We start from the raw sequence: 27,429 nt of genomic DNA, 5'->3' as shown, positions 1-27,429 counted from the left end.
CAAAACAGAACCGTGTGGATCACCACTAGTCACTGGCAGCCAGTCAGAAAAGTTTCCCTTTATTCCCACTCTTTATTTCCTGCAAATCAGCCACTGCTTCATCCATGCTACAATCTTTCCTGTAATGCCATTGGCTCATAGCTTGTTAAACAGAGTATGGCACCTTGTCAAAGGCCTTCTAAAAATCCAAGTACACAACATCAACCGATTCTCCTTTGTCGATTCTGCTCCTGTTGGAATTCTTTGAAGAAATAAGATTTGTCAGGCAAGGTTTTTCCTTGAGGATACCATGCTGACTACAGCCCATTTAATCATGTGCTTCCAAGTGCCCTGAGACCTCATCCTTAATAATCGACTCCATCATCTTCCAAACCACTGAGGTTGAACTAACTGCCTTATAGTTTCCTTTCTTCTGCCTCTCTCCCTGGAGTGACATTTACAATTTTCCAGACTTCTGGAGCTATTCCAGAATGTAATGATTCTTGACAGATCATTGCTAATGCCTCCACAATCTCTTCAGCCACCTCTTTCAGAAATCTGGGGTGTCCACCATCTGGTGCAAGAGACTCATCTACCTTCAGACCTTTCAGTTTCCCAAGAACCTTCTCTCCAGTTATGGTAACTTAACACACTTCATGGCCCCTGACACCTAGAACTTCAACCATACTGCTAGTATCTTCCACAGTGAAGACTGATGAAAAATACTTATTTAGTATGTCCACTATTTTGTTGTCCCCCATTACTACCTCTCCAGCATTGTTTTTCCAGTAGTCCAATATTCACTCTTGCATCTCTTTTGCACTTTATCTATCTGAAGAAACTTCTGTTTTTTTAAGTTACTGTCTTGCTTACTTTCGTATTCCATCTTTACCTTCTTAATGACTTTTTTAGTTGCCTTCTATTGGTTTTTAAAAGCTTCCCAATCCTCTGATTTCCCACTGATCTTTGCTCTATTAAATGCCCTTTCTTTGGATTTTATGTTGGCTTCACTTTGCTTGTTGGCCCTGGTTGTGCCATCTTGCTTTTAGAATGCTTCCTCTTTGGGATGTATATATCCTGTGCCTTCCAAATTGCTTCCAGAAATTCCAGCCATTGCTGTTCTGCCACTATTCCTGCCAGTGTCTCTCAAGCCTCTATAATTCCCTGTACCCCACTATAATACTCATACATATGACTTTAGCTTCTCCTTTTCAGATTTCAGGGAGATTTTGATCATATGATTACTTGCACCTAAGGGCTCTTTTACCTTAAGGTCTCTAATCAATTCTGGTTCATTGTACAATGCCTAATCCAGAATAGCTGATCATCTATTGGGCTCAACCACATGCTGCTCTAAAAAGTCATCTGGTAGGTACCCTAGAAATTCCTCCTCCTGTAATCCAGCACCGACCTGATTTTCCTAATCTACCAGCATTGTTGTAACATTAGTGCTGAGGGAAGTCTGGTATAATCCATTACACTCCATGCAGAGTCCAGAGATGGGTGGGCTTGGTGACGGCATCCCACACTCTGCATGTCCTGGCTTCACAGGGAGAAGTGCTTAAGTTCAGGAAGAACTAGCTGAGGAGAGCAGCAAACGATTTGCTGTAAGGACTCAGGGGGTTGAGCAGCTTGGATGAGTGGAATGGAATTGTGGACATTTTGAGCTGAAGTCCTGTGTCAGGTCTGAGTGCAGAGGGAAGGTGGGTGTAAAAGGGTGAGAAGGAATTCACCTGGCTCTTTATCTCTATCTACCTTTCATCCACCCATCTGTGTCACCAAATTCTAAACTTCCCTCTACCCCTCCCTTGTCTGGTTCTATCTCCCTATCATCCTTCACCCTTCTTAGACCCACCAGTCACCTAATGGCCCCTGCCTCACCATTCCTGCTCTCCTCTTTATACTGACTATCTTCCCTCTCCACTCGTTCCTTATGCAGGGCTTTAATCCAAAACGCTGACAATTCCTTTTCCCCTAGATTTACTAGAATGTTACCTGGGTTTCAGCACCTAAGTTACAGGGAAAGGCTGAACAAGTTAGGTCTTTATTCTTTGGAGCGTAGAAGGTTGAGGGGGAACTTGATAGAGATATTTAAAATAATGAGGGGGATAGATCGAGTTGATGTGGATAGGCTTTTTCCATTGAGAGTAAGGGAGATTCAAACATTGACATGAGTTGAGAGTTAGGGGGCAAAAGTTTGAGGGTAACACGAGGGGGAATTTCTTTAATCAGAGAATGGTAGCTGTGTGGAATGAGCTTCCAGTAGAAGTGGTAGAGGCAGGTTCAGTATTGTCATTTAAAGTAAAATTGGATAGGTATATGGACAGGAAAGGAATGGAGAGTTATGGGCTGAGTGTGGGCCACTGGGACTAGGTGAGTATAAGCATTGGCACGGACTAGAAGAGCCCAAGATGGCCTGTTTCCATGCTGTAATTGTTATATGGTTATATACCGACTCTGCTCAACCCCTCGAATTCCTTCAACAGACTTTTTGCTCCAGACCTAAGCATCTGCAGTCTCTTGTTTCTCCATTCAGGTTAGGAGTGCAGGTTGATTCAACCCATGAACACTGCAGAAAGATTTGTTGATGGTAAACTGCAGGGGTCTTTCCTGGGCAGAATGAGAGCTGATTTGCTATTCGTGAAGTATCAAGAGGATGGGTTAGGCGAGCTACAGTTTTTCCTCTTTAGACTGAAGCAGAATAAGAGGTGAGTTAGTAGAGGTGGACAAGAAGTTAAGAGGCATAGATCAAATGGACATTCAGAGACTTTTTCTCCAGGGAAGAAATGGCTGATTCAGTGGGGCATAATTTTACGGTGATTATAGGAAATTATAGGGGAGCTGTGAGCGGTAAGTTTTTTACACAGACTGTGGTGTGTGTGTGGGACGTGCGGCTGGGGTGGTGGTAGAGGCAGATACATGAGGTGCATCTAAGAAACTCTTAACTAGGCACATAGAGTCATAGAAAAGACAGCACAGAAACAGACCCTTCAGCCCATCTAATCTGTACCGAGCCATTTAAACTGCCTACTCCCATTGATCTGCATCGGGACCATAACCCTCCACACCCCTATGATCCATGTACCTGGAGGGCTATGTAGGAAGGAAGGGTCAGATTGATCTTTGAATAGATTAAAAGCTTGGCACAATATTAGGGGCCAAAGGGCCTGTACTGCAATGTTCTATGGTCTATATGCTAAAGTATGCTCTACGAAAAAACATACACTAGGATCAGCTCTAGTCAATTATCTACTCTCTAAATATATATGCTATTGTGTCAACAACTATGATGCTGTGGCAAGCAGAAAGTATGTGATGGCATTGTGATGTGACATTGTCACAGGGCTGAATCCCTGCTATATTACTGTCACACAAAATGCACGACTCCATTAAGGATCTGAAATTCACCAAAGAAATTCAAATTCTCTGAAGGCAAGATTCCCTGAGTCCCCTGGAAGGAATGTGTTGAGGTTTGAACTAATCTCTACAGAATGGTTGTTGCTGGAAAGGTATCATTTATGTGTTTTGTCGTCTTTATTTTTTAATGCTCTCTTCTCTTTTGTCTTCCCACGTCTTCAGACACATTTGGCTCCCATGGGGGCTTTCACTTGTCTAGGCACGATAGTACATTTGTAGCTGGGGTTGAACAGAGAATCTGATTCAGTTCATTTCATTTCATTGCATTTGAGCCTTGTGTGAAATTAGAGAGCCCGGGAGGAGAATGATACCCAACAAGAACTCACATGGCAAAATACCGGGCAATAATGAAAGTAATCCCCCAGTGCTGTGTCTGAGACAGCTTGCAGACTGTCGCTATTAGCACTGAAGTTGGCTCCAATTTGTTACCCGCCTGGTGCCCAGCCACCCTCAGTATTTTACATGCTACTGTCATAATGACAGAAACTATGTCTTATGACTTGGTTTTTGCTTTCTTTGTGTGTGATTGCACAAAACTGAGTGGCATTTCTCTCAGCCCCCAAAAGTGACAGTGGAAAATTGGGTGGGTCAAGAAAGAACATGGGACACCTTGGTTGGCATGCACTAAATATGGATCGGATTTTGGGCCTAATCACAAACATATGGAAGAGAATCAAATGTGTTTTACTGCAATTGGCAGTTATCTTAAGAAGCATGGATTACTGCATATTAAAAGTCATAGAAGTATATGCGACACAGTAGTGTAGGGGACAGCTCAATGCTTTACAGTACAGCAACCAGAGTTCAATTCCCACCACTGACTGTTAGAAGTTTTTATGTTCTCCCTGTGACCATGTGGGTTTTTCCAGGTGCTCTGATTTCCTCCCACAGTCTGGTTGGTTCATTAATTGGTCATTGTAAATTGCCCCATGATTAGGCTAGGGGTTAATCAGAGGCACAGCTAGAAGGGCCTGTTCTGTGCTGTATCTCAATAAGTACAAAAATACAAACAATACCATGTTGGATTGATGGATGGGCAGAGCAGAGAAAGAGGATAATGTATTGTAACTTATCCTTGTCCTGTGGGCAAGGGGTAGCTCTATGTCAAACAGCTGCATCACAACCTTTCAGGAAAGCCTGTGGGTTTATGAAATCACCTGTACCATTTTGACAAGATGGAGAGTGTTATGTATTTAGTGTTTTGGTAATATTTGGGTAATCTTGTATATATATATTTGATTTAGGATTCTTGAGGAAGGACATTCTTGCTATTGAGGGAGTGCAGCGTAGGTTCACAAGGTTAATTCCTGGAATGGCGGGACTGTCATATGTTGAAAGATTGGAGCGACTGGGCTTGTATACACTGGAATTTAGAAGGGTGAGAGGGGATCTGATTGAAACATATAAGATTATTAAGGGATTGGACACGCTGGAGGCAGAAAGCATGTTCCCGCTGATGGGTGAGTCCAGAACTAGAGGCCACAGTTTAAGAATAAGGGGTACGCCATTTAGAACAGAGATGCGGAAAAACTTTTTCACCCAGAGAGTGGAGGATATGTGGAATGCTCTGCCCCAGAAGGCAGTAGAGGCCAAGTTTCTGGATGCATTCAAGAGAGAGTTAGGTAGAGCTCTTATAGATAGTGGGGTCAAAGGATATGGGGAGAGGGCAGGAACAGGGTACTGATTGTGTATGATCAGCCATGATCACAGTGAATGATGGTGCTAGCTAGAAGGGCCAAATGGCCTACCCTTGCACCTACTGTCTATTGTCTATTGTCTTGTTCATTTAAATAATTCATTATGGGTTATATGCATATACACAATACATGACTAACATACGTCATCACCCTACCATGTGATACGTGCACGCCTTGCTTAAAGTAAACACGAAGTTCGAGCTACGTTCCTTGACTCCTGTGTCTTCTTTTGAATTAGTTTCATGTTCGAATGTACAGAATATAACACAAGGGAAAATCTCTTTGGTATTCAGCCTGACATTTAACCTGCAAAGATCTTTCAGACAGTTTACTGTTTGTATGCAAGAATTAGCTATTGCAGATTTTCTTCAACATGCAGTGATTCAACTGCCAAAGTACCTTGTCTGGATCACCCTGAAATAATGGAAAAGAATGTAAAGTTCAAGTCTTATCTTTGTTTAAAATCTCCTGTTTCTCCAAGATAGCAGTTCATTCGTGAAGGTTGCCTGTGAATGTTTGGAATGGTTTAGTCACAAACACAGATCATGACTAAAACACTTAGAGGCAGTACCATCTTCAGTTCAAAGTCAGAGTTGAGTTTATTGTCATAAGTAAAAGTGCAATAGAAAACTTACAATATTATGAGCACATAGCATCATATAAGCAGCATTCACAAGAAAACATAAATTAGGCCTAACTTTTACGAGAGAGTTTTACAAGAGAGTCTAAGTTCCTTGGCCGCTGAAAAGCTAGTGGAGTGTGACATGTCTTTATATCATGGTGAGGATGCTTGGGGACTGTGAACTCATATTTTTATTGTGAGTTCTACTGTTTAGTGTACTGCTCTGGAGAAATTCCTTGGAGCTGCAATCCTTGTGGGGATGTTGGGACATGCTTGGTGATTGTATAATTATCAATCATTGTAGACTTTAGGGCTGAATAATTTTAAGATGGCACATCAATGACACATTAAACTTCTCCTCATGGGTAGCTGTAAAGTGCCCCTAGATATTATGCTGAAGAAGTCTCCGTGGTGTCCTGTACAATATCTATCTGTCATCATCCCAAGAATGAATAAATAACATAAAAAGAATCCTAGAACCAGTTTTTAAAAATATTTTCATTCAAGGGATGTGGGCTTTGTAGGCTGAGCTAGCTTTTGATTCCTGATCCCTAATTGCCCTTGAGAAGGAGGTGGTGAGCTTCTTTCTCGAACTGCTATATTCCCTGAGATACGCATAAGGCTGTTAAGGAGAGAGTTGCAGGATTTTGACCCGGTGTAGAGGTGGTGATACGTTTCTGAGCCGGGATCGTGTGTTGCTTATGGGACAGCTTCCAGAGGGTGGAGCTCCCATGCTTTTTCGCTGTTCTTGTGTCAGCAGTGGTGTGAGTGACCACAGTAGTTGTGGATGACCTGGGCATTATCATGTTGCTTCTTTGTTTCTTTCAGTACAAAAGTGACTGCATTTTATGTAGTGGTTGTATTTTGTTGTATTTAGTTTTCAGAAGGCAAGAAGTTATCAATAGAAAGTCCAGCATTATTTTAAGTTACTGATGGAATCTCCTTTTCTGTTTTCTCTGTGTCTTCACAGTTGGATAGTGCAACCTCTCTCATCCAGGCTGCCAAGAATCTAATGAATGCCGTGGTTCTAACTGTGAAGGCCTCTTATGTGGCCTCCACCAAGTACCAGAAGGTGTACGGCACGGCAGCTGTGAACTCTCCTGTGGTGTCCTGGAAGATGAAAGCTCCCGAGAAGAAACCACTGGTGAAGAGGGAGAAACCTGAGGAGTACCAGACTAGAGTGAGGAGGGGATCCCAGAAGAAGCATATTTCCCCCGTTCAGGCCCTGAGTGAGTTCAAGGCAATGGACTCCTTCTAGAGCTGTACAAACTTTAACACCAGCCCTTTGAGATGATCAATGATGCTTTAGTAAACTTAAGCAAAGTAAGATGTTTTGATTCTCCTAAGAAGCAAAAGGAAATCATTAACTGACTTGCAGATAAATTGGAATCAATCTGACAATGAAATAGGATTTAAATTATAGCTTTAAAATCTGGTATTGCATTGTTTAAAAGCAAGGAAATAAAATGTGACAGGGCTAATACAGTTAAGCAGTTTCCTAAGTTGATCAATCTTCTGTGCATTAAACGTTAGGGCTGTGATATCAATGCTTATATGTTTCAAATAATTCAAGACTGGAAATATAAAAAAAGAACATAAAGCCAATATGTTTTTCTGTTTGGTGTAGTTTGAAGCACAACATGTAACTTCAATGGCCTTTTATTTATTTCATAATTATACTAATGACTGGCTGTGTTAGAATAGTAGGATTGTGCTTTCAGGGGAAAACAAACTGAGACCATATTTATTTTGTGGGCATTGGAGATGGTCCCACAGCCCTGAAGCCTGACAGCTAATTAACTGACAACAGAAGTGGCAATTGAGTGTACTTTAACCTTTAACCTTTATCAGTTCCAGAAACCAGCTCTGCGGGTAACCCCACGGAATAAACAACAATACGAAGGGGATTGCTTCACTGAGATAAAGTGCTTGTCAAATAAGTACTTAATGAGTGGTTCACTCTGACAGTGCTGTGCTAGCCAGTAGATAGTGAGTGATGTGTTAGAATGGAACATGACAATGAATGATGTAGAATTTTGATTTGCTTAAACTGTAGATGACTGAATATGTCTTTGTATCCTCCTGATAGTACAAATAAACTCTTCAACCATCTTCTTCTGGTGGACTTGCTGTGTCATTTTCCTCTTTGGTGTGATTATAGCCCCAGACAGCCAAACACTTATGGAATTATATTGGTGGTGTCCATTGTAATCTATTAACACTGCCAGTTACAGATCAAGGTAAATTTCCTAGAAGTTTGAACATAGAACATATGTGGATCATTACAGCACAATGGTGGACATTTCGGCCCATGATATTGTGATGACCTATATAAAACTATTCTACGATCAACGCTCCCCTCCTACACAACCCATAATATTCCATTTGAGTTTCATCCATGGGCCTCTCTAAGTTATTTCAATGTTCCTAATGTACTGCATCAGTCTCTACCTCCACCAACATTAGTGCATTCCAGGCAACTACCATTCACCCACCATGTCACCTACCACTGACACCTGCCCTGAACTTTCCTCCACTCATCTTAAAATGGATATCCTCTGGTGTTGGTCGTTGCCACCTTGGAAAAAAGGTTCTGGCTGTCCACTTTATCTTTGCCTCTCATAATTATCTACACCTTTATCAAGTTGACTCTCATCCTCCATTGCTCCAAAGAGAAGCCCTAGCTTGTTCAGTGTTTCTTCGTAAGATATGCTCTCTAATCCAAGAAGCATCCTGGTAAATCTTCCATGCAACTGCTGTAAAACTTCTGCATTCTTCCTATAATGCAGTGACCAAGATGGAATACAATAAACTAAGTGTGGTCTAATCAGAGCTTTTTAGAGCTGTAGCCTTAACTCACAGCTGTTGAGCTCAGTCCCCTGACTAATGAAGACCAGCACACCATATTCCTCCTTGACCTCCCTACAACTTGCATGATAACTTTGTGAGCTATATGGGCTTAGACCTCAATATCCCTCTGTTTCTCCACACACAGCTAAGGATCCTGCCATTAACCTCCTTCTCTACCTTCAGGTTTGATCTTCTGAAGTGTATTACTTCATGAATTTCCAGATTGAACTCCATCTGCCGCTCTGCTTAAATCTGGATCCTGTCTATATCCTGTTGTAGCCTACGACAATTTTACACACTGTCCACTAGACCTCCAAACTTTGTGTCATCTACAAACTTACTAGCACACCCTTCCACTTCCTCATCCGAGTCATTTATAAAAATCACAAAGAACAAGAACCTATTACAGGCACCTGCAGAACACCACCAGTCACCAATCTGCAGGCAGAATATGCTCCATCTACCACCATCCTCTGCCTTTTGTAGTTAAGCCAAATCTAAATCCACACAGCTAGTTTACACTGGATGGCACATGACTCGCTGGCTAAGCATATCATGGGCAACCTTGTCAAATGTACTAAAATCTGTATACACCACATCCACTGCTCTATCCTCATCAATTTATTTTGTCACCTCTTCGTAAACTTCATTAGGTTTGAGAGGCTTGACCTATGCTTCGTAAAGCCATGCTAGCTATCCCTCATAAGTCTACAGTATGTTTTTCACTCTGTTCCTAAGAATCCTGTCCAATAGTTTGCTCACGCTCCTACGTATTATGATTTGCCAAGTGCTGTTGATGGATCTTTACAGTAGTAGGGAAAGCCATAATGAGGGAAGAAGGCCAACTTTTGGGTTCTGTAGGAATGCTGGCTCCAAATCGGAGAAACTGGAGAAGAGTCTGAGACCAAATTTGCCGGTTTCTGCAGGAGCACAGGGTGGGCCTAGGGAGTGGCTGGGGTGGAATTTGGTGGTATTGGAGCATTGGCTACTGTCTGTGTTGGAGGCTTAATGGTTAGGTAGCAGGGTGAATTTGGAATAGTGCTTCAAACAGCGAGGCATTAGTTCTAGATGTTGGTACTTCTGTGGAAGTTAATAAGGGAGAGGTTTGTCTTTGTCTAACAAGTAGCAGTGCAAATATGGTGATTTGCTGTGTTGGATTATGCCTATAGTTGGATAAGTGATAGGAGTGCTGGGGGAGGAATCTGCTGGGTGCTCTAGGGATGTGGCGGTTGGGGAAGTTGTGGTAGTGTAAGGGGACCGATTTGACAGGTTCTGCAGGCCCGCAGGGCCATTCCAGGTAGTGGCGGGGCTGGATTGTGCTGGAAGTTGGAAAAGGGGTGGTAATGTCAGGGGCAGAATTTGCTGGGTGCTGGAGGGCTGTAGTAGGAGTCTGGCAGGTGGTTGGGTTGGATTTTGCTGGTACTCAGAGAAGAGGTAGGAGCGCTAGGGGTGCTGCAAGGCTGTGTAGTAGGTCCGGCAGGTGGCTGGGTTAGATTTTGCCAGTACTCAGAGAAGGAGTAAGAATTTGGGCGTTGGGGTCTGAATTGTAGGTCTGGCAGGTGGCTGGATTGGATAGTAGGAGAATGGGAAGGAGGGGCCGAATTTGCTGATTGCTGTGGGGCTGCATTAATGAGTCTGGCAGCTGCCTTGATTGGATTTTCCCAGTCGGGATAATCATTTTGAGTGGGATAATAAATCAGTCATGATGACTCGATGGGCTGAATGGCTGAATTCTGCTCCTCTATCTTAGGGTCTAATGAAATGATGCAAAATTCACTGGTCTTTGGTTCCCAGGCAGGATTATCTCTATTAACTTTATCAAACAACAAAACAATATTTGCCATTCCAATCTAGTGCCATTCCTGTGGATAGGGAGGATGCAAAGATCATCCTCAATACCCCGGCCATCTCTTCCCTCATTTCCCATAGTAACCTGGTCTATATCTTCTGTAGTCCTGGAGATTTATCTATGCTATTGTTTTCCAGAAGACACGACACTACCTCTTAAACTCAGTATGTTCCAGTGTAAACTCCTGACCACATGATGCCTGTTTACCTGACAAGACGTCGACTTAATTTACCAAGGTTCCATCCCATATTAGTTGGTGATTTTGCTTCCAATTTAAGACTAATTCTCCTGCAATAAGTGTTATAAAGTAGCAAAGGAGTGAATGAGAAACAAGCAGAGAGTGAGAGTGCTGCTGGAGAGAAGAAAGGTGAGGAAACCATAGGTGAGGAACAGTGGTAAAGAGGGTAAAACAAGTTTGGGGAAAAGGAGAAAATGAGGCAACAAATAGAAGGAGACTGGGAAGTGAAAGAATCGAGAGGATGATCGTGAGAATGATGGTGAGGGAAAGAAGTAAGATGAGAGAAAATGAGGAGAGGCACACAAAGCGATGGAAAAGAGGTGACAAGGTTAGGAAGGAGAAGAATTGAGAATAGAAAAATAAATGCTGAATATGAGCAAAAGGAAATAAACTGAATGAGGAAGGAGTGGAAAAGAGGAAACTGAATGGGGAAACTGAAAGAGAAAAATTGGGTTGCCAGAAGATGGATGGGACTTGCCTTCCTCCAATAATTAACAGTTTCCCATTGACCCTTCTGGTAACTGTTAGTGCTCAGCAAGGTGCAATTTGTCACAACTACAGACCTGGGTGCGTAGTCTGCACGTCCTCGCAGGCGGGCTGCAGGATGGGTTTGGCAATCATTCTCATGGGTATGCATGTTTTAGCCAATTAGTGTTTCATTGTTGTGTAATTTAACTCTTTTCCACTTTTAGTCTTGTTGAGACTTGACCAAAAGCAGAATAACGTTGATGCTCCCTGCTTACCATTGTTCCGGAAAGCAGCTTACCACTTAGTTTGAAGCTGTTAAAGAACTGTGTTTATTTAGTATTTAAGTACTACCTCTGAGCTGCCGTATCAACGATCGCTTTAGTGTGAACGTTCCAGTTAATGTCCCTGTTGGCCGAGCATTTACTGGTTTTCCTTTACTTCTGCACACTTCCTAAAAGTGAAGAACTGTTGATCGACTTCAGTCTCTCGCTCTCTCCATTTGGACCATAACCGCACATCCTTGTCTCAATTAACGATAATTTTTCTCCAGTGTTTCATCCTCTCTACCCAGATCCTTAAATTCTGAGTCAGGTTCAGGTTCTGTGTCAATGGGACACAGACGTCTCTTGGGTCCTCAGGCATTCCTGGATTGTACTTTATTTTCACAGGTCACTTTCAAGGACTCTTCATCTCATGTTCTTAATATTTATTGATTTTTTTATTTATTGTTTTTTTTCTACTTCTGTGTTTGCACAGTTTACTGTCTTTTACACATTGGCTGTTTGCATCCAACAGGACGGATAGTCTTTCATTGATTCTATTGTGTTTCTAGTATTTACTGAGTATGCCTATGATCTCATGTGAAATGAATCGGGGCAGTGCATGGTGGCATATACATACTTGGATAATAAATTTACTTTGAACTTTGAACTTTTTGGCGATAAAGATCAGTCAGAACCAGACAGGGCTTTTGGATGTAGGGCAGTGGGCTCAACAGTGGAGACACTTCAGCCTTAGTTTAGCAGTTAATCCACTCCGTGACTGTCATCTCCATTAAACAGAAGCTTAACATATGGTACTGTGCATAAGTCTTAGACACATATTATATAGCTAGGATGCAAAAGGTTTTTGCACAGTACTGTAGTAATTTTATGAACAGCACTGTAGTGCTGCTGCAAAAAACCAAATTTCATGACAAATGTGAGTGATGATATGGGTCTATGTGGACTGAGAGTGGGAAGGGGGCAAAGAGAGGGGGATTCTGATTGCAAGAAGGGGAAGGGAGAGGGGAGGGAGCAGAAAGCACCAGAGAGACATTCTGTAATGATCAATAAACCAATTGTTTAGAATCAAATGACCTTGCCTGGTGTCTCAGGACTGGGTGTGTTTGCATCTGCACCACCTTCCGCCCCTGACACTCCTTTCCTGCCGCCTGCCCCACACTCCTCCCACAACACTCCACCCTCATCACTCCCAACCTCCTTTGCTCCTGCCAGATTTACAAAGTCACTCTCTACTCCACATTGACAAATACAAAACTCTGCAGAAGTGATAAGCACCCTAGCTATACATATGTGCCTAAGAATCTTACACAGTACTGCAATTATTGAAGTTATAGGATAGGAAAAGGACCTATTGCAGGTGTTTTCAACTGCAATTTCATTCAGCACCACCTCTAATTTTCTTCTACTATTCGTATGTTCTAGTTCCTTCAAAGTTAAGGTTCAGATTACACTTCAATTTCCAGATGAAGCTGTACCCACAGTTCAAAGGCAATCTTTCTCCTTCCTTATTTCTTCTAAGCAATATTTCTTTTCCCTTGTCCTCCATCTCTCCACCCATGGGACTTCTATTGACTTGTAATATCCCAGATTCTACAACCCTATTGATAAATATTTCACCATTACTCTATATCTCCAGCTCCTCTCTCCATTCCAGTCCTACTCAGCTCTTTCCCACACTCAACGGCATCTCCACATTCCTCTCTACTCTCTCTATTACTTCCATTCTCGCAGTATCTGATTCACTCCCAGTTCACTCTCAGTTTCCACTGCGTCCCCTCCTCCTCTCCTTTCTCCTAACAAATTCCTCCTTCTCCAGCCCATCTTTCCAGCCTCCTGACAAAGGGTCTCGGCCCGAAACGTCGACAGCGCTTCTCCCTATAGATGCTGCCTGGCCTGCTGTGTTCCACTGGCATTTTGTGTGTGTTGCTGTGGATTTCCAACATCCACAGACTTGCTTGTGTTTGTAACTTTCATTCAGTTTCTCTATCCACAGCCTGACTCGCTGAGTGATTCCAGCCACTGGATGCATTTTTAATTTCAGATTTCCAGCATCTGCAGTATTTCTTCCAACAGCATCAGTACAGTTGGGTGTACTTTGATCTTACACACACATTCCACTGAGACAGCCGAGAGCATGCTAATCTAAGTGGGCATGATGCCAACCAGCAAATCCTTTGCCCTTGCACGTAGTACATGGAATGGATCAGCTCCCTGCCACAGACTGGCTCACGGAGCTGTGATGTGAGTCGCCACGTTGTCCACTTGCTTGGCGCAATGCATACAAATCATTCCAGTAAAAAGAATGAAAGCAGCTCCTGAAAATGCCGGGTGGCTTTCACAGTGACCCAAAGCCGATTCCTCTGCGGAATATACAATTTCAACAAGTTGGTTGAATCTTTATTTCAACAATTGCATTAGGGTTAGGATTATTCTATTTGTATCTCTTACACTTAACCCTCTGTCACCTGTATCAAATTTAGAGTTATAGAATACTACAGCACAGAAACAAGTCCTTTGGCCCATCTAATCTATGCTGACCTGATTTTGTGCCTAGATCCATCTGAAAAACATTGTCCTCCATACCTTTCTCATCCATGTATCCATCCAAACTTCTTTTAAATGTAGCAATCGAACCTCCATCCACCACTTCAGTCAGCAGTTCACTCCACACTAACACAACCCTCCAAGTGAAGAAGTTTCCCCTCAAATTCCCCTGGAATATTTCACCTTTCACCCAAAACCTATGACTGCTAGTTCTCATCTCACTCAGTATGAAGTAAAAAAAGTGTGCATGCATTCACCTAAAATACCCTTCAGAATTTGGTACATCTCTATACGATCTCCCCTTATTCTTCTGTACTCCAGGGAATAAGCTATTCAACCTTTCCCTCTAACTCAAGTCCCCAGGTGTTGGCAAATTCCTTGCAACTTTTCTTTGCACTCTTTCAAGTTTATTGATATCTTTCCTATAGGTAGGTGACCAGAACCTCACACTAAACTTGGCCTTACCGACATCTTGTAAAGCTTCAACATAACATAGCTGTTCTTGTACTCAATGTGCTGATTTATTTGATAACAACACTAACAACACTCCTGGCAGAAAAAAAACACGGGTAGTCAACACTGTTCTTGCAACCAGACACAAGGAGCAGTTGTGGGCTTAGGCATTGAAACAATCATACTAAATGCTGTTGGGGCCACATCTGCCCTATTGCATGAAATCCACGTTGTCCACTTTACAGAATGGCGTGGAGGATTTGGAAAGGACACAGAAGAGGTTTACCAGGATGTCACCTTGTATAGAGGGTATGAATTAAAAGTGGTTGTACAAACTTGGTTTCTTTTTTTTTTTTTGGAGTATCAAGCATTGAGGGAAGGCACAATATAAATTTATTAGAATTAGATTTATTATCACTAACATTCTCACTCTAGCCTCTTACCTCTTCTCACCTGCCCCAGGTCCCCTTCTCTTACCCCTTCTTCTATAGTCCGCTCTCCTTTTCTAACATATTCCTTCTTTCCCACCCACTTGGCTTCACCCACCACTTTCAAGCTATCCTTCTTCCCCACCCCTCACCTTTTTAATCTGGCATCTCCCCCCTTCCTTTCCATTCCTGAAGAAGGACCTCAGCCCAAAACGCCGACTGTTTATTCACTTCCATTAATGGTACCTGACCTGCTGAGCTCCTGCAGATTTTATGTGTGTTGTTATGAAATATGCTGTTTTTGTGGCAGCAGTACATTGCAATACATAAAAAGTTACAGTAAGAAATATAAAAACTAAATAAGTGTAAATAGAGAGCAAAATATTGAGGTAGTGTTCACTTATGTCATGCATCGTTCATAAATCTGAAGCCAGAGGAGAGAAGAAGCTTTTCATAAGCATTGAGTGTGTATCTTCAGGATCCTGTACCTCCTCCTTAATGGCAGTAACATCCTAGAAGGTGAGGAGCCCTCACATGCCACATTCTTGAGTCATTGCCTTCGGAAGATGTAGCCGATGGTGGGGAGGCTTAGGCCCGTGATGGGGCAGGCTGAGTTCACAATCCTCTGCAGCTTTTTCCAATCCTGAGAGACATGGATAAGGTAGGTAGTCAGAATCTTTTTTCCCATGGTGGAAATATCAAACCGACAAACACTAGGCGAGGGAGGGGAAGTTATTTTTTTTATTTGTGGGCAAGTTTTTATGCCAAGATTAATTGATGCCTGGAATAAGTGCCAGGCTAGTGATGGAAGCAGATATGATAGTGGTTTTTAGAGAGACACATGAATATGCAAGGAATGAAGAGACATGAAGACAAGGCCACATGCTGAGGAAGAATTTTAATTTGGCTTTAAATTCAGCACAAACATTGTGGGCCATAGGGCCTGTTCCTGTGAAGTACTGTCCTACAAGTATTGTGTGCAGTTCTGGTCCCCTAATCTGAGGAAAGACATTCTTGCCATAGAGGGAGTACAAAGAAGGTTCACCAGATTGATTCCTGGGATGGCAGGACTTTCGTGTGAAGAAAGACTGGATCGACTAGGCTTATACTCACTGGCATTTGGAAGATTGAGGGGGGATCTTATTGAAACATATAAAATTCTAAAGGGATTGGACAAGCTAGATGCAGGAAGATTGTTCCTGATGTTGGGGAAGTCCAGAACGAGGGGTCACAGTTTAAGGATGAAGGGGAAGCCTTTTAGGACCGAGATAAGGAAAAACTTCTTCACACAGAGAGTGGTGAATCTGTGGAATTCTCTGCCACAGGAAACAGTTGAGGCCAGTTCATTGGCTATATTTAAGAGAGAGTTAGATATGGCCCTTGTGGCTAAAGGGATCAGGGGGTATGGAGAGAAAGCAGGTGCAGGGTTCTGAGTTGGATGATCAGCCATGATCATACTGAATGGTGGTGCAGGCTCAAATGGGCTGAATGGCCTACTCCTGCACCTATTTTCTATGTTTCTATGTTCTGCATTCATACTCCTGAGATCCATATCTTCAGTGGACAGACACTGTGGAAACAGCAGAATATCTCAAACCTCTAAGTCCTTTTATATAAGAATAAAACAAACTCCCAAGATGTTACACCTGTATCAACACCGTGATGGTAAATCTCTGCAAGCATTTGGAATATTATCAAAAAATGTTTTGATACAACTAAACTTGAAGGTCTATAAGGGAAGGAAACTGACTTTATGGTTGAAGTTCCTCCTTCTATAACACTATTTGTTCAATGTCACTTTCTTGCATCTAAGCAAACCTTACAACCCAATTACAACCTGAATCCTGTAGAATCTACTCCAAGAATGTTAGAATCACAATCAGGTTTAATATCACCAACACATGTTAAGAAATTTATTGTTTCGCTGCAACAGTGCAGTCCCATACAAAAAAAACTATAAATCTCAGAAAGAAATATATATATATATATTTCAAAGGTTTCAAAGTACATTTAATTTCAGAGTACAACCTGAAATTTGTTGTCTTCACAGACCTCCACAAAACAAAGAAACCTCATAAAATGATAGAAACATCAAAGTCCCCAAACCTCCCCCTTCACACAACATTGACCACCGCCACTTACATCGGCATTAGACAAGTAGAGCAAAAAGAGCAAAAATATTGAGAGTGTTCATGGACTAGTTCATTGTCCGTTCAGAAACCTGATGATGCAATGTCCGATGCATCTTGGGAATGTAGATAATTGGCCTCTATTTAGCTTATTGGAAATGGCTGTTCATAGTAAGACAAAATCTCACTTTTGAGACTAGTTCAACCTTATACTTCTGCACATTTTGTGGCTCTCTCTCTGGTGGTACACCAGCTTTATACTTGCATAAAAAAGAGCATCCATCTGTGCTAATCTCTTGTAGAGTGAGTTAATTTATGTACTTTATGTTCACAATTATATATTCAAGGCAAGAAATGGCTGCTCCTTTGGCCCACATAACATTAATCACTGCTCTCAGAAGGGATTGAGGTGTTCTAACAACAGCTATCAGATATTACATTCCTGGCAATGAGCGTGAAACCATTACTCTAATATCATTACAAGAATGAAGAAGGAACAGTACTCTTTTAGGCACATTTAAAGTATTTATATTTGCTGCCCTGCATCCATCACAGGTGCATAATGTTCTGTTTTGTAAAAAAAAATCACATGCTGGACATTTAAGCTGAAAATAAACAAGCTGGGTCAGATCATGTTGCCAACTGTTTGGCAATTCTGTGAGAGTCACTGGCTTGTTTCAGTGCATGCTCTAGACTTGAGCAACCGTTCATATCCCAAAGATGTGCTGGTGCTTTAATCTGCTACTGCAGATTGCCCTAAAACACTGTAGGTGAATGGGAATCTAATCAAAGTGGACTCGAAGTGTGTACAAGACACGATGAGCAGCAAGGTGATAGGGAAAAGGGATGGGGGTGTTGCGGGGGGAGGCAAGTGGAATTGCTGGGCTGGCAGCCAGGAAGAGTTCGAAGGGCCACATGGCCTCTTCCAGCATCATAGTAAGCAGCATCCTTGGCAGGAACTTAGCAGCCAATCAATTGCAGAAGTCTGATGCAGGGGTGTCTGCTACCCATGAACACAGCTGAATATGAGATGTCCCAATTCATCCCACAGATCTGAAACTTAAAGTGTAATCTCAAAACAGTGCCAGCAGTAACAAGCCCTGCTTTAGAGGTAGCCTCAAAACATGCAAAAGGAAAAAAAAAACAACTGCTTACTTCTGTAGTGTTTGATTTGAATGATATTCTTATCATACAACAGGGACATATCTGTCCCAGCATCAATATCAGCTCTGGTGGACCGGGTGGATGAGATCAACAGTGAGATCCAATGGCCAGGAAGGTTGTTCTGCAATGCTTCCTGGAGGGTGAAGGACATGACACGGTACAGAAGTCATGGTCATTCACTGCAGCCAAAGAAGACCCCAGATGTGGTGACTGCTCGTACCACTGCCCCCGGACTTCTGAAGTCAAAAGTGTGGAACTGCCCCAGTGCAGCAGCTTTTCCACTTTAAAAACTCTCCTGCACAGGTTTCTTTGTGTATCTCATATCATCTACTGCAGAACAGAAGAACTGCACAGATCTAACTGGACAGCCAATCATCAATTTAATTAGTCATATAACTCAGAAACTGGCACTTCAGACCACCAAGTCCGTGCTGGTCATGAAATTGCAGCTGTACTAATCTTTACAAATCCCGCCTTTCTCTCCCCACATTCCCATCCACTTCGTCCAGATTCCACCACTCAGCCACACACACGGTGCCCATTCAAGCTACCAGCCTTTGGGCTGTGGGTGGAAACTAGGGCACAGTGGTCACAGGAAGAGCATGCAAACCCGACACAGGCCAGGATAGATCACTGGATCACTGCAGCTGTGATGCAATGAATCCACTTACTCCTCTACTCTGCTCACCGTGCTGACCTCTGGCAGGCTTGGTTCATAGTGACCATTGTATCAGCCTTCTTCAGGGAGGATTGTGCATGTTGAGTGTGTGAAACGCCCCACCAGAGACAAGGATGAAGGAAGGTACAGCAGGGGTATTTAAGAAAATCTTAGACAGCCACATGGATGATGGAGAAATGGAGGATTATGTAGGAAGGAACAGTTAGATTGATCTTAGAGTAGGTTAAAACATCAGCAGAACATTGTGGGCCAAAACACCTGGTGCTATTGTACATTGATAGGAACTCTGAAGAGTTATCTGTTGCACGGAGCGACTGAGGAGTACCCAAGTGCAGGACACAAGCACGGAGATTGAGTTGGGGATGCTGGCATAGACGTGAACGTTGAACAGCAGACAGGAGGAATCTTGACACGAAGCTCTGATATGGAGTCTTGACACAGAGACAGGGTTTTCAGGGAATATCTTGAAACTGAAGCTGAACTAAGAACTAACAGCTCTAAGCAGTTAGGAAACAAAGTTTTGACATGGGAATAGACCAACGAACTAGCAACCAGTGGTTGTGACACCAGGGTTTTTATACAGCAGTTCTTGATGGAGACCAGGTGTGCTGTCATCAAGCAAATTAGCAGTAAATTGGAAATTAACAATTGGAATCAAGGCATAATCAAAGGAGATTAGGGACAAGATAGGGGATTAACAATCGGGACCTGAACTATATCTAGCTGCAACCTAACTAGTGGTTTATTGAATTCCATTGTGATTGCTTCAGCCATCAATATTCAATATTCCAACTGAACCACACAACTTTGCTGCTTTCAAAATATGTGGGCATTCACTTATCCTAGACTTGTTTGCCACTCCAAAATGCATTTCCCCAGACTGAATTCCAATTTCCACTTTCCTGACCCACAGCCAGATCACAGAATGGACTCCACCATGAAGTCAGCTGTGAATGGAGGAGAGCTGGATATGGAGCTAGCAGCCCCATCTTGTAAAAAACCCAGCGCTACTGAAATGCCAACAGAAGCTCCAAAGACCTCATCTCTGGGAGAGGAAGAGTACACCAAGACAATAGGCTATACCTGGGGACAACTTGAAAGATTGGCCGAACTCTGGTCAGTTACTATTGGCAGCCTATGTCCCAGCAGGACTGATGAGCTTAAGAAGAAGATGGAATGGTAAAGCAGACTCAATGGGCTGAATGACCTATTTCTACTCCTATGGTCTGATGGTCTTGTGGTCTTTAACTGTTTTCTCCACTTACCCCACTCAGCAGAAGGCTGGATCACCAACAACTCCTCTCTGGTCTGGGCCAATTGAGATGTGCAACCAACCTTTACGTATCACCTTGTCAGCATTGCAATTGTTAATATTCTACCTGGTGGCCTAGAGCAAGCAATTATTCAACAGTAACAACTTGCTCCTTATACTTAACACACTTGAAGCATCTGACAGTATTTGCCTGGTACAGACTAATTTGCCTTTCAATTCTGATCACTTACACTTATGCAGATGAACATCCACCTAGGTGTTGAATATCACTTTGAAATATTAAGCAATGTAAACTGGTCAAATCCTGAGCCAATGTATTTAAGCTTGACTGTCAAGGTCATCTACAAGATCCAACCCAGTTGATTGACATCTCAGAAAAGATATCTTGGCTGATCTGCACAGTAACCTCTGAACGAATGTGACATTGCTTTAATGAGAAGGCTGTGAAGCACTTAGATTACAGTAACAATTAACATAGTTAATTAATAAGCCCTATATATGTGCCTATTGTAATTTCCATTGCTTAACCTTGCAATGGTGTTAGTGTGTTCATTTTGAAATGCCAAATAATGTTGCATTGAACGCTTTCCTCCCTGACTTCATTTTGCAGACACTGGCAAGATGGAGTTAACTAGTTCTTCTCAGGGTTGTGCTCGGCTCAGGTATAATTATTAATAGATTTTTCATTGGAGCAAACCTTAGAGTGCCAGTCCGTGCTGGAAAATGGAGGTAACAAATATTGTAAATCACACTTACTATATTTATATATGGAATGTTGGCAGCCATGGAAGGTTCCTATTCCTGATTGGCTAATGGGGAACCACACCCCCTGCGGCCTGAAGTATACAAATGACACAGAGCTAGATTGAACTGAACAGAGCTGATGTGAACATGCCTGGACTCGTTTGATTTGTGGTTTGGTGTTTTATATTGTGTCCTCTGTGATCATGTTATTTTGCTGTTTGCATGATTTGCTCTTTTTTTGCGCGTTGGGGGTTTGATATTTTTCTTTGAATGAGTCCATGGTTTTCTTTCTTTGTTCTGTGGTGGTTTGTGGGAAGACAAATCTCAAGGTTGTAGACTGCATACGTACTTTGATAATAAATGGATAGTGCCTATAAGAAGTACTTAACCAACGCCCCCCCCCCCACCCCCGGAAGTTTTTATGCTTTTTTTTACAAGCTTGAATCACAGTGGATTTAATTTGGCTGTTTTTGACATTAATCAATAGAAAAAGACATTTCTGTGTCAAACTAAAAACAGATCTCTCCAAGGTGATCTAAATTGTTTACAAATAAAAAACACAAAATAACTGATTGCCTAGGTATTCACCCCCACCCCCACCCCCATATGACACACTAACATCACTGGTGCAGCCATTTGGTTTGAGAAGTCACACAATTAGTGAAATGGGGATCACCTGTGTGTGGCCAAGGTGTTTCAGTTGATTGTAGTAAAAATACAGCCGTTCCTGGAAGGTCCAGCAGCTGGCTAGGTGTGGCTCAGCTGCACAGAGAACAGAGTGTTCGAATTGTTGACGAGGAGGAGGAGCGGTGGTTGGTGGCACTGGCTGTGAATGGTATGTTGGGAAATAGTGTAGGTTCAGGTGGGAGGGAAGATCTGGAAAAGGAACTGCAAGTGGAGGGTTGGGGTCAGTGCAGGTTGAAATGAAGTTGAATCTTGATCTGAAAAATGGAAACAGACACAGAATATTGGAATGATTTCAAGTGATGGAGAGGAAGGGTAAGATATTTTGAAATAAAAGGAAAGAAGACTTCAAGGTACTATTTAAATTTAACCCAGAACAGCTTTCCTCTATCATATAACAACTACAGCACAGAAACAGGCCATGTCAGCCCTTCTAGTATCAATCTTCTTTGTATCAATTCTATTAAATTAACTACAGAGTTAAAATTGGCTCTAGGGAATATAGATTGTGCTTGTATTTTAAGAGGAAGTAATGTGTTAATCGCTTGTAAGGATAAGAAACAATGTGAGAAGGCAATTATGTTTGAGACCTTGGTAAAAAGTTAGTATCTATGTTATCTAATGTTGGGGGTGCTCTGGTGGAGATTTCGATAGAAGAGGTTAAATCTCATTTATTGCAAGGTAAGGTTAAGGAGGTAAAAAAATTGTAAGTAGTCATAAATGGAGAAAGGATGGATAGTGTATAAGATGATGAGAGGCATTGATCATGTGGATGGTCAGAGGCTTTTTCCCCAGGGCTGAAATAGCTAGCATGAGAGGGTACAGTTTTAACGTGCTTGGAAGCAGGTAAAGAGGAGATGTCAGTGGTAAGTTTTTTATGCAGAGAGTGGTGAGTGCGTGGAATGGGCTGCCGGTGACGGTGGTGGAGGCAGATACAATAGGGTCTTTTAAGAGACACCTGAACAGGTACATGGAGCTCAGAAAAGTGGAGGGTTATGGGTAACCGTAGGTAATTTCTAAGGTAAAGACATGTTTGGCACAGCTTCACACCTCTGCTTAGATTTTATACATGTCAGAGGTTTGGGCATGTGGCACAGCATATCACAGGAAACTAAAATGGAGTAAGTGTGGTGCAGAACATAAGTATGAAGATTGTGAAGGTGTAAAGTTTAGTTGTAATTGTGGAGGAGATACAGCTTGTAGAGGATGTGAAGTGCTAAAGGAGGCAGCTGAAGTTCAACAGGTTAATGTACAGTTAGGTGTGTCTTCTGCAGAGGCCTTGCATAAAGTTAAATCAAATGGTGATAAAGTATTACCAGTCAGAGAACAGAATGTGAAGTCAGAGGGTATATGTCAGCATCATAGTTTTCCTACTAAAGATCTTTACTTGTTGATAAAATGAAGTTTATGATGTTTTTAAAGGATGTGGTGAATTGTACTGCTCAGACATGTAGTCATATGGAGAAAATTTAAATTGCGAAAGCTGTTGAAGTGTACCTTGGTATAACTGGTGTTATATGGGAAGCTATAAATGAAGCTCTGATGGGTGGGGTATCTGTATTTCAGTCTTTTGTGAAGGTACATAATGGGATTAAGAATATTACAGTGTAATGCAAGAAACCTGATTTCTAATGGTCAACATTTGAAGAAGTCTATTTCTGATTTATCAAATCTACCTGGTGTTATGTGTATTCAGGAAACCTGGTTGCCACCACTTTTAAGATTTTCTTTGCAGGATTATATTGTAATTAGATGTGATAGGTCAATGGGTAGAAGGGGTGGTGTTGCAAGTTTTATAAGGAAAGGGATTGGATATACAGTTGTGGATGTGAATGAAGTGTGTGAGGCACTTGTGGTAAAAGTATTTGATTCAACAGGTAGGGGTATTAAAGTGGTAAATTTTTACAACCTTTGTGGAAAGTTTTTGATTGATTTGTTGGAAAGCATGCATAGCTCCAGCTCACTAAGGGTTGCATGGTGTGGGGGTTTTAATGCACATAGTTCACAGTGGGGTTGTTCGCAGAATGATGGTGGTGGTTTGTTTGTTGAAGAATATTTAGATATTTCCCATCTTGAGTGTCTTAATGATAGGAGGGGTATGAGATTTAATGTTCATAATAGTTCTGAAACAGCTATAGTTTAACGTCAGGTTTGAACATTCTGGCTGGAGTAAGTTAGTAGGATGTTATAAGAGATGAAACATTGGGGAGTGATTGTTTTTCTATATTTATAAGCTTTGGTTTGGATTTATATAGGGGAGAATAGGCCACTCTTTGGAGGTGGAAGTTTGGTAAAACAAATTGGGAGAACTTCGAGGTTTTGCTTGATGAACGTCTGTCTGGGCTGAATGTTGAGGACAATGTGGATTTCTGCAATGAAAGATTATGTCACATTATTCATCACACTGCGGTGGAAGTGATTCCTATTAAAAAGGGCATTGATAGGCAAAAGGCTGTACTGTGGTAGAATGAGTGTGCAGGGGCAATTGGGGAGAGAAATAAACTGTTCAGAAAAGTTAAGAAGTATCATTCTCCGAGTGACCTTATTAAGTATAAAAGGGTACAGGCCATTTTGAGGAAAGTGGTGAAGGTTGTAAAAAGAACAAGTTTTAGTGAAGGACATATTGTGATAATATTGGAAGAGATATTATAGTTGGAGGCGTTTGGGTAATGATTAAGAAAATGGGGGGAGGGGTTGATTCATAAAGCTAATAACATTCCAGTATTGGTTATAAAAGGTAATATGATTGTTACTGAAATAGAGAAGTTTGAGTTGCTGGCTGGTTCGTTTGCTGCAATTCATAATTAAGATAACTTAAGTGAAGAGATGGATACAAGAACATTTCCAAGTCAATGAATATCCCTTGGAGTACATCAAGAAAAGTCAATCATCAAGAAATGGAAAGAATATGGCACAGCTGTAAATCTGCCAAGAGCAAGCCATCCTCAAAAATTGAGTGACCATGCAAGAAGGGGATAGCGAGGGAGGCCACCAAAGGATTGATGACAACTCAGTGGCTTACTTGAGTTACAAGCTTCAGTGACTGAGATGGAAGAGCCTGCAGGTAACAGGTAACAACTGTTACCCAGGTGATTCACCAATCACAGCTTTATGGGAGAATGGAAAAGAGAAAGACACATTTGGGGGGAAAAAAACTCACATGAAATCTCAGCTAGGGTTTGCCAGAAGGTATGTGGCAGATTCTGAAGTCAGTTCTATTGTCTGATGAAACCAAAATTAGTTATTTTGGCCATCAAACTAAATGCTATGTATGACATAAGTCAAACACAGCACATAATCAAAAACACACTAACGGAGATGGGAGTAGACTCTCACATGGTGGATTGGATAGTGGACTACTTGACAGATAGACCTCAGTATGTGCGGTTGGGAGACTGTAGGTCTGACACAGTGGTCAGCAGCACAGGAGCGCCACAGGGAACCGTACTCTCTCCGGTCCTGTTCACCCTGTACACATCTGACTTCCAATATAACTCGGAGTCCTGCCATGTGCAGAAGTTCGCTGATGACACGGCCATAGTGGGGTGTGTCAGGAATGGACAGGAGGAGGAGTATAGGAAACTGATACAGGACTTTGTGATATGGTGCAACTCAAACTACCTGCGTCTCAATGTCACCAAGACCAAGGAGATGGTGGTGGACTTTAGGAGATCTAGGCCTCATATGGAGCCAGTGATCATTAATGGAGAATGTGTGGAGCAGGTTAAGACCTACAAGTATCTGGGAGTACAGTTGGACGAGAAGCTAGACTGGACTGCCAACACAGATGCCTTGTGCAGGAAGGCACAGAGTCGACTGTACTTCCTTAGAAGGTTGGCGTCATTCAATGTCTGCAGTGAGATGCTGATGATGTTCTATAGGTCAGTTGTTGAGAGCGCCCTCTTCTTTGTGGTGGCGTGTTGGGGAGGAAGCATTAAGAAGAAGGACGCCTCACGTCTTAATAAGCTGATAAGGAAGGCGGGCTCTGTCGTGGGCAAAGTACTGGAGAGTTTAACATCGGTAGCTGAGCGAAGGGCGCTGAGTAGGCTACGGTCAATTATGGAAAACCCTGAACATCCTCTACATAGCACCATCCAGAGACAGAGAAGCAGTTTCAGCGACAGGTTACTGTCGATGCAATGCTCCTCAGACAGGATGAAGAGGTCAATACTCCCCAATGCCATTAGGCTTTACAATTCAACTGCCAGGACTTAAGAACATTTTTTTAAAGCTATTATTAATGCTTTTTGAATTAGTGATTTAGATGCATATCATATTATTACTGAGTTAAGTATTGTATGTAATGAGTTTTTGCTACAACAAGTGTATGGGACATTGGAAAAAATGTTGAATTTCCCCATGGGGATGAATAAAGTATCTATCTATCTATCCTACTGTGAAGCATGGCTGCATCTTGCTGTGGGAATGCTTTACAGCAGTAGGCCCTGGAAGGCCTGTGTAGGTAGAGGGTAAAATGAATGCAGTGAAGCACAGGAAAATACTAGAGGAAATTCTGATGCAGTCTGCAAGAGAACTGCGAGTTGGGAGAAGATTTGTTTTTCAGCAAGACAATGACCCCAAGCATAAAGTTACACGGGAACTGCTTAAAAACAACAAAGTTAATGTACTGGAGTAGCCAAGTCAGAGTCCAGAACTCAATCCAATTGAGAATTAATGACTGGACTTGAAAAAGGGCTGTTTACTCACGATCCACATGCAATCTGACAGAACTTGAGCAGTTTTGTAAAGTAGAATGAGGAAAAATTGGAGTGTCCAGATGTACAAAACTGAGAGATCTATCCACACAGACTCAAGGCTGTAATTGCTGCCTAATCTTGTAGTGGATCTACTAAATACTGACTTGAAGAGGGTAAGTAATTATGCAATTAATTTGTGTTTAATAATTGTAATAATTTTAGACCGATTTGTAGAAAATTGTTTTTTCTTTGACATGAAAGCTTGTTTTCTGTTGATCAGTTTTAAAAAAAGCCAAATTCCATTGTGATTCAATGTTGTAAAACAATAACACATAAAAACTTCCAAGAGGTGTGAATACTTTTTTATATATGCACTGTACTTTGAATCTTTGAATATTGAGTCTTATTTATATCTCTGTGTGGAGAATAGCAATGTTATTTGCTCAAAGAGATGCACTTTACCATCCATTATTATCTTAGAACATCTTCCCTATAGAGGACATCAGCAATCTTGCTACATGATTCTGGAAATCCAGAGTAACACATGCAAAATGCTGGAGGAACTCAGCAGGCCAGGTAGCATCTATGAACAGGAATAACAAGCTGAGACACTTCATCAGGAATCTCCTGTCCTTATGAAGGGTCTCAGCCCAGAACATCGACTCTTTATTCCCTCCGCAGAGGCTGCCTGACCTTCTGAGTTTCTCCAGCATTTTGTGTGTGTGGGTAACCCTAAAGGAAAGAAGTCTTACATTTACTTGGTGCCTGTCATGTCTCTTTCAGAACACTGACATCCTTGTCACAGTATGTTTACTAGTGTGGCATATAAAATTCCCAGAAGTCTCTAGTGTGCTGGCTATCATGCAATCTGCTTGGAAAACTTGACTAAGGCATAAATGTAAAATGATGACTCCTGGTATCTCAGTACCCAGGAGTCATCATCTGCAGAATAGGTCACGGGAACTGATGGATGGGGGCAGATTCTGCTACTTTTTGATATCCTCACCAGAAGATTTTAAAGTTCAAAGTAAACTTGTTATCAAAGTACATATATGTCACCAGAAACAACCCAGAGATTAATTTCCTAGCAGAAATTGACTGTACAGCAAAGAAATACCCGTACAACTGAATCAATAAATTGCACACAAAGACTGACAATCAATGAGCAAAAGACAAATTATGTAAAAAAAAATTGAGAACAATTCATATTCTCAATATTTATTATTACTA

At 41.9% G+C, this 27,429-nt stretch overlaps 1 protein-coding gene across 3 annotated transcripts in view; it reads left to right on the top strand.

Annotated features, from left to right (window-relative positions):
* The window catches only part of LOC140726163 (catenin alpha-2), an 817,330-nt gene extending 809,503 nt beyond the window's left edge, over nucleotides 1-7,827 (top strand). For all 3 annotated transcript variants that reach the window (XM_073042154.1, XM_073042153.1, XM_073042155.1), the window contains one exon: nucleotides 6,686-7,827. In XM_073042154.1, the coding sequence (XP_072898255.1) occupies nucleotides 6,686-6,973 (288 nt within the window). In that variant the 3' untranslated portion in view covers nucleotides 6,974-7,827. The remainder of the gene's footprint in view (nucleotides 1-6,685) is intronic.
* Nucleotides 7,828-27,429: the final 19,602 nt, after the last annotated feature.

This window comes from Hemitrygon akajei, chromosome 4, assembly GCF_048418815.1.
Source record: "Hemitrygon akajei chromosome 4, sHemAka1.3, whole genome shotgun sequence".
Lineage (NCBI taxonomy): Eukaryota > Metazoa > Chordata > Chondrichthyes > Myliobatiformes > Dasyatidae > Hemitrygon > Hemitrygon akajei.
The sequence above is the reverse complement of the archived record's forward strand: the minus strand, read 5'-3'. Positions and strand labels throughout refer to the sequence as shown.